Below are 16,585 nucleotides of genomic sequence, written 5' to 3' on the forward strand. Positions count from 1 at the left end.
GAATGATGAGTAGAAACCCCTGTCTTTGCCTTGGAAATCCCTCTTTCAGGCTTGCCCGTGTGGCTCACTGCCACCACCAAAAACAAGAGAAAGGCTCTTGTGAACTCAGGCTTTCATTTAGAATTTTGGTCCAATAGAAGTATCTGGTAAAAATTAACTTTTGTCAGTTTTACCCCAGAATCATGAAAGACTTGACCACTGATATTGATCTTAAGTAAAGGTAGGTGTTGGTTTGTCAGAGCTGCCTGCCCTGGAGAACCTTATAGAGAGCTTTTGGGTCTGAATCCCAAACCAAATCCTTTAGCCAACCTCATTCTTATACTTTGTAGTTGACCTCAGCAGGGGATTAACAAGTGTCTTAAGAGATCACACAGTTGCCCAGTGGGAGCAGACCTAGGTCTGGACTTGGCTGTCATGCTAGCTTATGTTGCCCTGATCTGATGTGCTGGGAACTGCAGCTTCTCAGACCTCAGGTTTCCAGTTTGGAAGTGCATGTACAGACAGGACTTAGAGGAGAGTCACTAGCCCCCAAAAATCAGGTGATTCAAACTCTGACTTTGGCAACTGAGAATGGTGATGCACCTTTAGTCTCAGCACTTGGTCGGCAGAGAGGCAGGTGAATCTCTTTGAGTTCAAGACCAACCTAGCCTACGTTGCGGTCCAGCCAGCACTTCATGATGAGAGCTTATTTCAAAACTTTCACCACCAAAACAGCTTTTGGATTTTTAGATTAGTGATGCTCCATCTCTTCTGAATCACATGACCATTGCTCATGCCATGGGGGAGTATCCAGGCCCTGGTGGAGCACTGAGTTTGTATCAAGCACACTTATCACACATGGCTGGGCTGCCATGCAAGAGTTCCCTTGGCCCCTCCTGGCTCTAGGTGAATTTCTCTGCTGCTGGGTTCGAATGCAAGGATGTTTTAGATTGTTAACCCCCAGCAGGCCTTCAGAGATAAGTAATGGCACTAATCTTGTATTTCAGTGCAAACAGCTACCCCTGCACCAAAGACGTGGAAGAAAACAAAAGATCGGACCCGAACCCCAGATGAAGCATTAGAGGCAGAAGCAGAGGTGAGTCTCTCCTGAGTGCTCCTTTCATAAAGACATGCTGCTTTCTTGAGATAACCTTTTCCATTCAGATCTTGCTCTGTCAAGCACAAAAAATAGTCTAGGGTTTTCTTTGTTTGTTTTAAAGACCTTTAATAACATGTTTAATTTCCTTGACTAAGTGTTGTTCTTTTGTGAGAATACCTCTTCTGGATAGTCATCTTGAAGTTAACTCTCCCTAGTTGAAAATGTGTGTGTCTGGTTTCATTTTTGGCTTTATTTGCTGTTTTGTGTGTGATTTCTATCTTGGTATGGATGTGTGTATCCAGGTTCATGCATGTACATTGGTGTGTATAGACTAGGGGTCGATGTTATGTGTCTTCCTCTCTTACTGTCAACCATAATTTTTGAAACCGTCCTCACTGCACCTGGCGATCAGCTAGTTGGGCTGCTTTGTGAGATCATGGACCCAAAGTCACATTTTCCTTATGACTAGCGCTTAGTCATGCGCTGTACCAACTGGCTCCCTTCAGTCCCGTAAGCTCACTCTTTTTAAATGTCACTAAAGGTACAAGATGATTAAATAGATATATTGTTTTGGGAGGGCTATTTTATTTTTTCTTGGTAAAGGAAAAGGACTTATTTACAGTGTGGCCTGAACTGGGGAGAGAAATTCTCAGCCTCTCTCGCTTGAGGCAACTTTTACTTTTGTGTGTTTGTGTGCCTGCATTTATGCTGTAGCACATATTGTCAGGAAACAACCTTGTGGGGTGAGTTCTTTCAGTGGATTCTGGGGACCCCACTTATGTCATCAGCACTTCGAGGCAGACATTATTGAGCCATTTGCTGCCTCAAGCAGCTTTAAAAAAATTGTTTACTTGTTTGTTTATGTATTTATACAGTGTTCTGCCTGCATGTATTTCTACATGCCAGAAGAGGACACCAGATCTCATTATAGATGGTTGTAAGCCACCATGTAGTTGCTGGGAATTGAACACAGGACCTTTAGAAGAACAGTTGGTACTCTTAACCTCTGAGCCATCTCTCCAGCCCCTAAGGCAGCTCTTAAATAATTGTTTTAATGAGGTCTTTGTAGCTAATAAAAAGTTCTGTCTTGTTCACACAGCCAACACGGTATGTGTTGCTTCCGCTGTCATGTCCCTTTCCTCACACACCATGTTCTGTTGATGTCACAGTGAGTTCCCTAGCAACCACTAAAATGGTGTATGAGTGTGACTTCATTGTGCTTCTGAGGGACAAGATTTAGCACTAAGTTAGAGAGGTGCAAATAGTTGGTGCCTACCTTGAAGCTCAACAAAAAATGATGTTCCTACAAAGAATAAGATGCTTCCTCGAGGCGGGGGAGGCGCACACAGTCCGGGTATGGCTTGAGCTCCTTCACACGGGAATTCTTGAGATGCAGCCAATTTGGTTCTTTCACTTGAATTTCCTTTTTGTCTTTAGTGCTGTGGCCCCATCTTAAGAGTCATTGAACAAACACTGGACGGATGGACCACGCTCCTGTACCTTCACCTACTCGTTCTTTTCTTTGGGTGTGGCAGTCCCCTACCTCTTCATTTTAGGTCAGGATCGTAAATGCTTGAAGTGGGTGTTACTCTGACCACAGCTCCTCAGGCCTGACACAGCAGCCACAGTGTGCCAGTGGGTGACGTGTAGCTGTCTTCCAGCGAACTGTCAGTGGGCACTGAAATCTTGAATTTGTATATAAAAGGGGTCCTTTTTTGGTTTTCAACCATTGCAAAGATAAATTTTATCTTTAGTTTGTACCATAAATGAAAACAGTTGGTGAGCCAAAACTAGGCCATGGGCCAGAATCTGTTGTAAACCTGCGTTACTGTGTTGTGCAGGTGTGAGGGCTGCTCTAACTCATTGTATCTAACTACACAGTGTAAAATTCTAAGTAGTGAAGTTGGAGAGCTGGCTACATGGGTAGGTAGGGGAATAGGCTGCTTGTGCCCAGCACCCAGAGTGGGTGGCTCACAACTACCTGTGACTTCAGTTGCAAGGAATCTGATGACTTCTTCTGGCCTCCACAGACACTGCACTCATGTGAGTGAATGTACACACACCAAGTATTTTTTAGAATTTTTAAAACATTTTCTTTTCGTGTAGTCTTCACTCAGAAATCTTAGTCCTGAGTCTTAATCCACTGAATAACTTAACCCCTTCCTACATTATTTTCTCAGCCTTTAAAAATAATGTAATCTCGGCCCATCAGTGGTGGCGCACATCTTTAATCCCAGCACTCAGGAGGCAGAGGCACATGGATCTCTATGAGTTCAAGGCCACGTTGGTCTACAGAGGGAGTTACAGGGCTGGGCTATACAGAGAAACCTTGTCACCTCCTTCTCCCCAAAAAAAGACAAATCTAAGACCAACATGGTAAGAGAGCACTGAGTCTCACACCCCACAGGTTGTCCTTTGACCTTCAGCCTCAAATCTTGGTAATTGCATTTTCAGAAGCACACACCTGAATGCACACACACGTGCACAATAATATATAATAATAACAACAAAATGAGGCGTGCTAGTTGCAGCATCTTAGACTAGGTTTTAAATTTTAGGGCCTATCAGCCTGTGACTATAGCTTAGTAGTGGGCTTGCCTAATGTAGGAAGTCCCAACACCACATAAAAATGAGCCCTCATACAAAGCTACAAGCTCAGCACTTGGGAAGCAAGGCAGGGGTTCCAGATCAGCACCTCCATAGTTTTCAAAACCAGCCTCTGGGGGATGCATTAGGTCCTGTCCTTAAAAAAATGTTCAGGCCCTTTCATCAGTCACTAGATACTCAGTTATCATTCTGACTTTCCTGTGATTTGCAGGCAGCGTTAATAGCAAAGATGTGGATATTAGTGACAATGTTATAATAATATTCTTTTTAAGGTTTAAAAAAATATATGATTTTTTTTTATGTGTACTTGTAGCTTGCCTACATTATGTCTGTATGAGGGTTCCAGAACCCCGGGAAATGAAGTTGTACACAGTTGTGAGCTGACATGCCGGGAATTGAACTTTGGTGCTCTTTGCTGAGCCACCTTCCCAGGCCCTATACTAAAGGTGTTTCCTTTCCAACCCTTCCTGATAGGGTTTCTTTGTGTAGCTTTGGCTGTCCTGAAACTTACTGTGTAGACCAGGCTGGCCTCAAACTCTTAGAGATCTGCCTGCCTCTGCCTCCCAAGTCCTGGGATTAAAGGGGTGCACCAGCACTGCCCAGCCATTATGTTATTTTTTTTCATCTGGTTTATTATTGTTATCCGCCACCCCTCTCAGAAAAGGCCCCACTTTGTAGCCTTGGCTGGCCTGGAATTCCCTATGTAGACCAGACTGGCCTTGAATGCACAGAGACCCCATTAAAGGTGCACCTCCAAACCCTGCTCCATCAGATTTTTTTGAGTAAACAGTTGACACTGTTCCTTTGCTAGAAGAGACCCGTCCACGTTCAGTTTTCTCGGGCTGAGCCCTGTGGGGTTGTGTGTCTCCCCTACTTCTGTGTGGCTACATTGTGGTTTACTCTTCGGGACACTGGTTAACTTTGTGCGTCTTTCTATGGTTACAAATTGATTCCAAGTGTTAAGTTTTTGTTTATCCATATTTACCTGCAGCTGATGTTTGTTCGCTGCTGTTTGGTTTTTGTTTTGTTTTGAGACACGTTTTCTCTTTGTAACATCCCTAACATCCCTGGCTGTTCTGGGACAGGCTGGCCTCAAATCCAGAGATCCGACTGTCTCTGCCTCCCAAGTGCTGGGATTGAACGTGTCTGCCACCACTGCTTAGCTTTGCTGCTGCTGATTGTAGGAAATGGCTTTTACCTCTGAATTTTACAAGGTCTGAAGTAAGCATTTTAGGAATTGTGATGTGGTCAGCTCTTTAGTGCTGTAGGGCTTTGCTTTTCAGAGTGTAGTGAGAGGTACCCAGTCCCGCCTGCTGAAAGCTGTGGCAGTGGAATTCAGTCAGGAAGAGCAAATCTCCTTGAGCTGTACTGACCTGGAAGGTTGTATTCAAAGTCATTGTCACTTTACGCAGAGCCTACTAGAGTGCTAGGTGCAGGAAACGGACTCGCTTCACTCATTCGGCTTCACCCAATATTTTTTTCAAAAGTTGAAAGTGCCCTACTTTTCTTAAAAAAAAAAAAAAAAAATTCTAAGCTATTTTCTTGTAATTTGATGTCTGCGTTTGAATGTTTAGATTGTTTGAGACAGTGCCTCATGTATCTATCCCAGGCTAGCCCTCAAGTCTCTGTGTGTGATTACCTGCTACTGATTTTAAAAAATTGCTATGTAGCCTAGGATGAGCTGGAGTTTCGTCGGCAGGGGTGCGGGGCTGGGCTTTTTCTGAGGAGTGCCTCCCTATGAGTGCTGCTGGGCTGGGCTTGTCTTCAAGTGCCCCTTCACCAGATACACAAAGAACTCGGATGTTTAGTCTGTCGCCCAACACCAAAATGTTTGGTAGAACTAACCCGAGGGGTAATTTCATTTCTCTTGGCCCATAAAATAGACTCCCCAGAGAGAGGCAATGTTCTGAGTAGTTCTCTAAATGATTTTGTGTGTGTGTGTGTGTTCTTCGTACATGTTATGGATCCAGACAAGGTAAGTAAATAGATTTTTAACTAACTGTTGTAGTAAATTTTTAAAAAGTGTGTTGGGCTATACATTATTTATTATTATTTGCCCTAAGATTATCACAGAGGTATTATCTAACCTGCTATCACAAATAATAAGACACAGACACTTATTAGATTTTATAATTGCCTGATTTACCTCGGGCCGGGCAGATATTTCACCTGTTCTGTCTCAGTAACCTCACCGTCCATCTCCCAGTCCCATCTGATGCCATCTGCGCTAATCATCCTCATTCATAATTCCAGGATACTTGATTGTATTCTATCGGAGTCCTTCCTCCAAGCCCACGTGATTCCTTTTACAAGATAACCCATTGTGGTGTTCTCCTTCCTCATCTCTTCCTGTCTTTCTGTCTCCTGTTGATTCTCCTGTCCTCAAAAGCCCAAGGACCTTAGCCATGCCCATCCCATTCTGTCCTGCCCAGGTATAGGCTGTTTAATCAGCCAATCAGATAGTTTTATGCAACAAGGATAGGTGTACCCAGATCTTGAGGGCCAGTTACTGGCGTCAGACCAACCTTCAACAACTAACCTTTGGCCTCCTTGTGAAGTAGAATGTGGTTTTCTTTGTAGGGTATTAATTCCTTAATTTCCCCCAAAACTCTGTGTCAAAGCTAGAGGCCTGCAGCAGCCCCTGCCCTCTAGTGTCTCTTGCTTTATGATGAGCTGTGGTGGCCAGAGAAGGGTACTTGCTTAGATTTCTGACCAGGATTCCTTCTTGGCTATCAACTTTTAAGAATTAGCAGTTCTCATCTGGGTGTGGTGGTACATGCCTTCAGTCTCAGCAAATGGGAGGCAGAGGCAGGTGGATCCTTAGGTTCCAGCCTGGTCTACATAGTGAGTTCTAGGACAGCCTGTACTACACACACACACACACACCCAAAAAAAAAAAAAAAAAAAAAAAACCTGTCTCAAAGGGGGGGAAAAAAGATAAAAGATCAAAACCAGGTCAAAGCATTTCAGTAGCTGTCTGAATTGTCTGTGTTGTGTGGCAGGTAGTGAAATAATTTAAAACATAACAGTTCTCCTGCTATGGGCTGAGTGCAGACTCTGTCATCTTGAGTGCCATGTTTTCCTGCGTCTTTTGTTCATTTGTTTGGTTGGTTTTGGGTGGGTAGCCATAAGCCCTTATGTTTGTTGTAATGTGAGTTCTGTGTTTACTTGTGCTCTAGCCTAAAGCCGAAGAGGAGCTTTCAGTTGACAGAGTACTTGAACCTGAGCAAGATAAGATGAACCAAGGGTTTCCCTTTGAACGAGACCCCTCTGTCCTGAAAAGAGTGAAGGCTGGGGAGGAAAATGGAGAAGAAGCTGAGTCTCTACGCAGTGGTGCTGAGAGCGCTTCTGAGGGCGAAGGAGGGGATGCCAACTCAGGCTCTACTGATAGTTCAGGGGATGGTGGCACGCTCCCGTTTAAAGCAGGTAAGTTGGTTCCTGACTTCCCATGTCCCTTCTGTTGTCTTAGAGGGATGTATTCATGGAGAAATGCTGGTGGCAGAAGCTTTTCTACAGTGAAGTTTACAGGATGGAGAGGTTAGCTCAAGGTGGATTTAGTGACCAGCTCTAGAGTACTCTTCAGAGCTTCACTGCTCCAGCAATCTGCAGAGCAGGTTGTTAGAATTCTGTAGGACAAGTCTGCTATCTTCACCTCTGTTTAAGTGAGAGTTGTAGTTGTAGCCAGTGCTCTGAAGATGGGCATTCCCAGGCCTGGGATTCAGGTGTTTGGTTTTGTTTTTTTCCCTGACTAAACACATTCTTAGAGCCTAAACACTAGTATAGGCCAGCCAGGTAGAACGGATGCACCTCATACTTTAATAAGCACTAGTGTATATCCTTAAGAGCCTGGCCAGTTGGGCAGTGATGGAGCGCCCTTTTAATCCCAGCACTAGGGAGGCAGAGGCAGGAGGATGATCTCTGTGAGTTTGAAGAAACCCTGTCTTCAAAAACAAAACAACAAAAAAGTATCTTATGAAGATGTAGAAAGTGTTTGTCTTGCTTCAAGTTTTCTTTATATTTTGAGGTTTCCCAGTGACGGAAGAGCCAAGGCCAGTTTGGAATCTTCATTCTCTCAACTGTCAGCCTGTGTTAACTTTGCTTCTTTCTTTCCTTGAAGAGCTAAAGTAAATCTTGAAACAGGTTTGGATAAATGGCTTCTGCTTCTGCTACTCTTTTAGAGTCCTGGAAGCCTGCAGATACAGAAGGCAAGAAGCAATATGATAGGGAGTTCCTGTTGGACTTTCAGTTTATGCCTGCCTGTATCCAAAAACCAGAGGGCCTGCCTCCCATCAGTGATGTGGTTCTTGACAAGGTAAGCCGACTGTTCTGAGCGTTCGTGCAGAGAGGTGCAGTGTGGCAGCATTTGCATTTAAGTAAAATATGTAATGCTTGAGAATGGGGTGTTCCCAAATTATTGCTTTCTTTTTGAGTTTATTGGAAGTTATGTGTAGGCCCTTCCTTCAGTACTGCTATTTTTGTTGTGGTTTCTTTTAGATTTTATATCATTTACGTGTATAAGTGTTTTGCTTACATGTATGCAGGCAGTGACAAAGGAGGTCAGAAGAGGGTGTCAGATCTCCTGGAACTGGAGTTCAAGATAGTTTGAGCCACCATGTGGGTGCTGGGAACTGAACCCTGGTCCCCTGCAAGAGTAAGTGCTCTTTACTGCTGAGCCTACTCCCTCACCCTGGGTGTTGATTTGTGAAATATATTGTGTGTGTTTATTCTAGTGATGCAGTGAGCTTCCCGTGAGTGGAGGAAGCAAGGCTGATTTTATAGGGCTCATTCCCTAGGATCCAAACATTGGTTGTGGAGTTATTGTAACAAGGAGGTTTAGAAACCAGAGGAGGAAATATTTAGAAGATGAAACTTAGGTGTCAGGCAACGTAAATTAGGTTTTGTATAATCTCAAAATGTTTCCAGTAGTTACTCCGGTGATTAAAGGCCCTAGCCCTTTGCATATAGACATCCCTCCTCTTTTGATTGTGTCTTTTTACTTTATGTGTGTGCACATTTGCCGGCATGTATGTATGTATGTATGTATGTGTGTATCTAGGTGTATCACCTGTGTGCCTAGTATCCATAGAGGCAAGAAGTAGGTGTCAGATCCCCTAGGACTGGAGTTACAGATGTGGTGAGCTGCCATGCGAGTGCTGGGAACTCAAGTCTTCTTCATGAGCAGCAAGTGCTCTTAACCATCCCTCCAGCTCCAGCAACCTCCCTCATTACATTTGGTTTATGTGGTGCACGATGAAAATTAGTGCAGTTGGGGCTTGTTTATTGAGTAAAGCATGGAGTTGGTTGATGGGTACAGCACTTGCCCCGTAGCCTGATCATCCCTAGGTAGTAGCCACTCACATCCCAGTGGCTCACGAGTTTGTTCTCTGAGGGAGCATCAGTCTTACTTCATCAGCTGGCAGCATTGTGGAAGTCTGTTAACTCCCGGGCACTGAACACACCAGGAAGTGGGTGCTTCAAGCTCTTCTTTGTTCCTTGTGCAGATCAACCAGCCCAGATTGCCAATGCGAACCCTGGATCCTCGCATTTTGCCTCGAGGGCCTGACTTCACTCCAGCCTTTGCAGATTTTGGAAGGCAGGCACCTGGTGGAAGAGGCGTGCCTGTAAGTGCCAGTTCCCTACCCCAACCTAGTTCGGTAGGAAGCAACGGCAGACATCTGGTCTAAGGGCAGGGAGTGGCTTCTCTATGCCGAGTCCTGTGATCGGGAAGTCAAGGAGGCAAAGACCGTCCTTCCTAATGTCCACATGAATATTAACGTGAACACACAGTGCACCTCTGCATCATTTTTACTGCAGAGACTCGACCTGGTCTTCATCCATCTGGTCTGTTGAGGTGACCTGCACATGCCTTTGCCGTAGAGCCAGCCTGGGTAGGATTCTGAGATGTCATGGTATCTAGAGATTTAGTGCCTCTCAGCTAACCTTACTCTCTGCCTTTGTTCCTACAGCTTTGCAAAGTGCAGAGCAGGCATGGGTTGCTGGTTCTGGAGCTGAGCACAGCCATTGCCGTGTCCGTGTCCCCCCCTCCCCCCGTGAAGAGCTTGCCTGCAGGCATGCTCTGAATCTTTTTCTTTAGGACATGTCTGTGGCGATAATAGTTGCGGGTTTGCTCTTATTTGATACAGGCCATGAAGCTGAAATCTAGGAAGATGACCTCTACAGAAGCATAGTATTGACAGCCTATAGGTTGTCATTCGCAGTGGCAGGCTTTTCAGCGGAGGCAATGGCATCACCAGTGGATCTGTGCTGCGTGCCACACTGTGCCAGATTCTGCACATGTGGGTGTGAGTGTAGTTGTGCAAATGCATATATGTGCCTGGGGTGTGTGTAAGTCATTCACTATATAGTACTGTTTTTAAAGAATACTATGTTTTTTAAAACATACTTTAAGGTTGATAATTATAGTGTCAGTGCAAACTAAAGCTCTCAAAGTAAATAAGAGTTTATTCTAGAGTTGAATATGAGAGATCAAGGGCCAAGAATGTGGATTTGGGTTTTGTCAAATACCTTCTAGTAAGTTGGTGGCAGTTTTGTGACATTTTTGTAGTAAAAGAACAAAAGAATGTCACTCTTCAGATACACTGATGGAAATTTTAGGTAAGGCTTCTTGCCTCACAGGCTATTTATTGACCTTCTTGTCTCCTGGATTAGTAGAATATATGATTTGTTAGAACATCCCAAAAGAATTCTCTAGTGGTCAGTCATAGAAGTGGACAGTGAACGGTTTATTAAGAGAACTAAAGACTCCAGGACAGTTTGGCTTGAAGCCTGCCACAGTCTGCTTCCAAGTTCACAGAAGTGCGGTCTGCCTTGTAGAACCTTTGGACACAGGGTGGCTCTTTCCCCTGGGAACTTGAAGTAGGTGAAGAGAAGTGTATGAGTTAGTCTCGTGTGCAGTTTATAATCTCAAGGCGTTCTCATTGGGGTTTGCAGTAGTTTTGTAAATGACTATCTCCAAATATGCATTCTATGATTTTTCTCTATATGGGGTGCATACGTGTATGGTGCATATGGGGTTGGTGGACATGCCTGTGGGCAGACCAGAGGACCATGTCTAGTGTCCTCCCCATCACAGTTGACCTTATCTTTTGAGATAGGGTCTCTCATGGAGCCTGGGGCATGCTGTTTCAGCTACACTGACTGGCAGCAAGTGCAAGGAACATGTGTGTGTCGTCCCCCCCCCTCCCACCGTCACTGGGGATGCTGAGCTCCAGGCTTCATGTTGTAAAGCCTACATGTTAATGCCTGATGCATCTTCCCAGTCCTTCATTCCATGAGTTCACAGGATGTTCTTGTACTTTGATTTTACCCAAGTACATTTGTTCTGATGAGCTTTTATATATTCAAGTGGGAATTAAATTGTTTACTTGAGTTATTTCCAACCCTGAAAAAGGTACTTATACATGCTGCCTCAGGAACTTCACCTGAATCACAAAGTCCAGACAGTGTTTGGTTAGCTGAATATCTTAACAGAGCTGTTTGGGCTAGATCCTTGTAGATTGTAAATGGCTATCTTCAAATATGCATTCTAGGATTCATCTTTATAAGGGGTATGCTGCATATGTGCAGGAGGGTGCATGCCTGTAGGCAAACCAGGGGACCATGCCTAGTATCCTCCCTATCCCAGATGACCTATTTTTTGAGACAAGGTCTCCTGTCTCAAAAGACAAGAACCTCATTTATAAGTAAATATCCTTAGAGTCTGGTTTAGCAACTGTCCCTGATGGAATTTTTTTCAGAATTTTCAGTGTGTCTCAGTTAAACCATGTCTCATCACTTATCTGTCCTGTTTTGTTTTTATTGATTTGTTTGTTTGTCTGAGGCAGGGTTTCTCTGTGTTTAGCACTGGCTGTCCTGGAACTCACGGAGATCTACCTGCCTCTGTTTCCCAAGTGCTGGGATTAAAGGCATGTGCACGCCTGAATTATTTTAATGTTTGATAAAACATTTGAGATCCTGCCATCTGTGCTGTGTCCTTACTTGGTACATTTGACAATATTGATGAAGATTTGAACTTTTGTCTTGATGCCCACTTGGCACCGCCATTTCTAGTGTTTGATTGTTGGTATAAGGGATGAGTTGGAGCATTGAGGTGAAAATGCTTTTTCGACCTAGCCTAGGACCATATCTGACCTGGACGCTTGATTTCTATAAAGCATGGCACTTTAGTCCATATTTTCCCCCGGAGTTCCCTAGGTATTTAAAAGGTCAGCCTTGAGCTATTAAGTGAGATACAGTTGTGGTTTGTGTCTTACAAACACTTTGTCTTTTCTCTTAAAAGCAGTGCCAGTATTTACAGCATTTGGATGATTTACCAGAAGAGAATCCAGGTTGTCAGTGTGCAGCAGGGCTGAGAGGTCCAAGCTCAGTAGCCAATCCATGGTTGATCTTGAATAGGAAGGTTGATTGTGGTAATGCTCCGCTGTGAGCTGGTCCAGGTTAGCTTAAAGGGCTGGTGATCCTGCCTGTGTCCCCTTGAATTCCAGCTGAGGCAGGTGGATCTCTTTGAGTACAAGGCCAGCCAGAGCTACATAGTAAGATTGTTTCAAAAGTTGGGGGAGTAAAATTCAAGAAAAGAATGCAGTGAGAGCCATTTTGCTCTTCCTCCATTTTGTAGTAGTGGTTGTGAGCTACCCTAAGAGGGTGCTAGGAACCTAACTCAAGTCCTTTGGAAAACCAGCATCTCTACCCACCCCACCCCCATCCACTTTATTTTATATGTTCTCATATATAAAATTTGGAGGCAGTACTTTATGTAGCCCTGTGTCCTAGAACGCACCGTGTAAATCAGGCTGGCCTCAAACTCAGAGATGTGTCTGCTCTCTCTCCCACATGCAGGGATTGCAGGTGTATGCCACCATGCCAGGCTGCCGACAAACATTAATAACTGCTGGGCCATCTCAGCAGCCCTGCACAACGTAGTCTCTTGTCCTGGTGTGGCCACTGCAGCCTGTGCAGCGTAGCTTCCATTGAGCCCAGGCTTGCTGGGTTGGGAGTGGTAGTTCATCAGACTTTATTTTCTGATCCTTATGGTCCTCTTAGAGGTAGAGATGTTGTAATGATGGTATTCTGAGGCCATATTCCTCTCTCCTGATGCCTCCAGGAAGGTGTTTCTAACTTGAACACCTAATACTCGGTCTTTTCATCTGGAAGTGTTTGGAGCCCCCATGCAGCTTGAGCAGCCCTACAGATATAGGCTGCTGTCAGTTCTCTGAATGGATGTAATGTTCTTGTTCTAGTTGCTGAATGTTGGACCTCGGAGGTCTCAACCTGGCCAGAGAAGGGAGCCCAGAAAGATAATTACCGTCTCTGTGAAAGAAGATGTGCACTTGAGAAAGGCAGAGAACGCCTGGAAGCCCAGCCAGAAGCGGGATAGCCACGCTGACGACCCTGAAAGCATTAAAACGCAGGTGAGGGGGCCTGTGCCTGTGCTCTGGCAGAGATGTGCTAATAGCTTGAGCCTTCCCTGGTAAGTTCTTCTGCCTCATCAGTATGCGGAAAGGTTTCATTTGGTTTTGTTTGCAACCGGCCCGGCCTGTCCTGGAATTCCATGTAGACCAATTCAAGGCTGCATCCAACCCAGAGATCTGCCTGCTTCATTAAAAGTACAAAAACCTTGCCTTTTGTTCTGTATCTAATGGCATTGTTCTGTAGGCCTCGTGAATGACGATGTATTTCTTCTATATTGGAGGACCTAAAATATCACTCCAGTAAAGGCTTACCTACCATGGGCAAGCTGCAGTCTGATCTCCAATACTACAAAGATAAAAGGAAGAGATCGCTGTGTCTCACACTGATGTTCATGAGGCTTGTCCTGCAGCCTTAGCTTCATTCTTTTGTTCTGTTTTATCTTGTTTTTATGGTTTTTGTTAACATACATTATTGTACCTAATGCGTTTTATTTTGACATTTTCACGTATGTATTTTATTTTGACTATGTTCACCTCATTTCCCTCTTCTGCCCCCCTTCCTCCCCTATCTTTTTGTCTGCTCCTCTTTCCTCTTCTATTACATGTTTCTTGTGAGTGTGAACCAGTGAGTGCTTGCTTCCCTTCTTAGGCTCTTAGTTAGGAGGGAGCCTTCCCCCATCCTGGTCTAGACAGCACATTGCTACATTACTGTAACCTTTGGGAGCTGTTGATTTCTAATCTAGAATTTAGAAGCAACTTTTTAGTTTTCTCTGGTGATCTCTTCCCTAATCTCGTTCTCTCTTTCCTCTGTGATTCTTTTCAGATCAATTTAGCTGAAGCACCGATTTCTCATCTCAGTTTCTTAGAAAACATTTATTTGTTTGGTTATTGGTTTTCTCCTTATACCATGTGGGTCCCAGGGGAACAGACTTGGCTCATCATGCTTAGAGCGAAACACCTTTTCCTGCTGAGCCTATATCTCAGTGGTTTTGTTGTTTTTGTGTTGTGATAAGGTCTCTGTATGTATCCCTGGCTGTCCTGGAGCTGGTTATGTAGACCAAGCTAGCCTCAAACTCAGCCTTTTACCCTAATGTTAAAGGTAGCACTTTCAGGTTGGAGCCGTGGCCCAGAGGTTAAGAGCACTGGCTGCTCTTGCAGAGGTTTTTCTTTCCAGGGGTTGCAAGTTCAATTCCCAGCAACCATGTGGTGGCTCACAACCATCTACAATAAGATCTGGTGCCCTCTTCTGGCCTGCAGGCACACCTTCATGCTGAACAGTGTGTGTGTGTGTGTGTGTGTGTGTGTGTGTGTGTGTGTGTGTGTAATAAAAATAAATTTTAAAAAGTGCCACTTTCATTATTTGTCTTTCCCAGAACCACAATGTTTTGAGTGTTTTGGCCACTTACTTATATATCTGTTCACTGTATGTGCCATACGCTCCCAGAGCCTAGAAAGGGGCACCAGATCCTCTGAAACTGGAACGATAAGAGGGTTGTGAGCTGCTGGGCATATCCTGGGAAATGAACCCGTTTGGGGTGTTTCGTTTAGTTTTGGTTTTGTCTTTACATCTGTAGTATTGGATTAACTCCAATTTTTACCAGAAGAAACATAGAAAGCCTGTATGGATCAGGACTGAGTAAATTGTAGATGACTTTGGCAAAAACTGACATTACAGCAAAAGTGAGTCTCGCAGTAGGTGAATGAGATCATCCGTCTCTCTCTGCTCGGGTCTTCTCTGGCTCTTTCCGGGATGGCCTTCTGACCCTGTTAGAAAGCTCCTGTGGCATCTTGTTAGGCTTTAGCTAAGTGCTGGGTGGGTCAGTGCTGTTGCCAGCGGCTCGTTTCTATTTGTGGTTATTCATGGATGATAGAGAAATAGTTGCTGCAGGTGCTATAAGTGTGCCCCAGCTCACACAGCGGCTTAGACTTGTGGTCCCTGCTCAGGGATTGCTGCAGAATTGCCAGTTCCCTGCCTGCCCAGGCTTTGCAGCAAGACACTGACCAAAACCAGGAAAAGAGGGGAGAGTGGGAAGAGGGAAGCGTATAGACTGCCTGCTTTCGCAGCATGCTGTTTCACCCCGAGGTCAGTGTCTGGGCTGCTACCAGGAGCTCTTTTGGAGACTCCTCGAAGGCTTTGCTTGCAAACAGCAGTGCCGTTTGTGGGTAGGGCTTGGTTTCTCCTTTTCTGGTATCCTGGGTTTTCTTTGCCCTGTTACACCAATGACCTTTTGTGGGCCACTGAATAGTAGTGTTACAAATAGACATGTGGGTTACTGCTGCTCATCTTGCTCCACTTTTTTGAAAGAACGTACCTGCTAGTTTAGCTCTAATTCAACTCTGCTTTTTTTTTTCCCCCAAGATGAGGCTTCTCCTAGAACTTGCTCTGTAGACCATGCTAGCCTCGAACTCAAAGAGGTCCTCCTGCCTCTGACTCCTGAGTGCCAGGATTAAAGTCATCTGCCACTGCCACCCCACGTGGCTCTAATCCAGCTCTTTGGGAGGGGTAGGGGGTAGGTTTTTAATTTGTCTTTTCGAGACATAGTTTCTCTGTTGCCTTGGCTATCGTGGGCTTACTTTGTAGGCCAGGCTGGCCTTGAACTCACAGAGATCCTCCTGCCTCTGCCTCCCTGAGTGCTGGGATAACAGGTGTGCGATACCACATCTGGTTCTAGTCCAGCTTGTAACTGCTTATTCAAAATAGTGAAAAGGCTAAACATTTTGAGTTATTACTCATCTTGGGAGGAACAGTCAGCATTTTTGTGCTATTACATAATATTACAGTTCTGTTTTTCTGCATGGGTCAGCTTTCTTCCATTTGTAGTCCAACATTTAAGGTTTTCCCCAGTAATCCATGCAAATAATTTATACTATAGTTAAGATATATTCCTCATTCATACATAAAAGTGACTTTCTATGAAGATTGTGGCAGTGTTGAAAAATCCTTTTCCCAAAGCTGGATGTCACTTGGTGGGTAGAAGCCCCATGCCAGATTTTACATGAACCAACATGGCAAGGCTTGAGGGGCGTGTCTGTGAGCCCAGCACTCGGGGAGCTGGCCTGGATGACCCCAGGAAATGCTTAGCTGTGTGCCACGCTCATGGACAGCCTGAGCTACACGAGATACATTTTTTTAATTGAATTAAAATCTTTTTACTTAGCCCATATTAGGAATAAATTTACAAAAATAATAGTCATTCAAAGGTCGCATCAATCATTTTAAAACTTTAGATGCACCTTGGCATGCTGGTCTGAACCGGGAACCCTAGTTAGAATTCTTGGTGCCGTAGGAGAAAAGTGGAGAAAGAAATAAAAGGATAAGCAGTTTTCCTGACCTTTAAGTGACTAAAGTCCTTCCTCCCTTAATGCTCAGTAGCCAAAAGCAGATGGTGGAGTTCTCCTTAGTTATTATAAGTTGTTAGTTGGATTCATTTAAATTGCGTGTTGAGTTGCATTCATTGGTTAATGTCCTTTA

General features: G+C 44.5%; 1 protein-coding gene across 15 annotated transcripts in view; it reads left to right on the top strand.

Moving 5' to 3' along the window:
• Eif4g3 (eukaryotic translation initiation factor 4 gamma 3) overlaps positions 1 to 16,585 on the top strand; it is a 219,345-nt gene that overhangs the window by 159,940 nt on the left and 42,820 nt on the right. For all 15 annotated transcript variants that reach the window (XM_055610875.1, XM_055610877.1, XM_055610876.1 and 12 more), the window contains 5 exons: positions 987 to 1,075; positions 6,865 to 7,111; positions 7,864 to 7,997; positions 9,187 to 9,306; positions 12,943 to 13,113. In XM_055610875.1, coding sequence (XP_055466850.1) covers positions 987 to 1,075; positions 6,865 to 7,111; positions 7,864 to 7,997; positions 9,187 to 9,306; positions 12,943 to 13,113 — 761 coding nt within the window. The remainder of the gene's footprint in view (positions 1 to 986; positions 1,076 to 6,864; positions 7,112 to 7,863; positions 7,998 to 9,186; positions 9,307 to 12,942; positions 13,114 to 16,585) is intronic.

This window comes from Psammomys obesus, unplaced genomic scaffold (genome assembly GCF_907164565.1).
Source record: "Psammomys obesus unplaced genomic scaffold, mPsaObe1.curated_primary_1811, whole genome shotgun sequence".
NCBI lineage: Eukaryota > Metazoa > Chordata > Mammalia > Rodentia > Muridae > Psammomys > Psammomys obesus.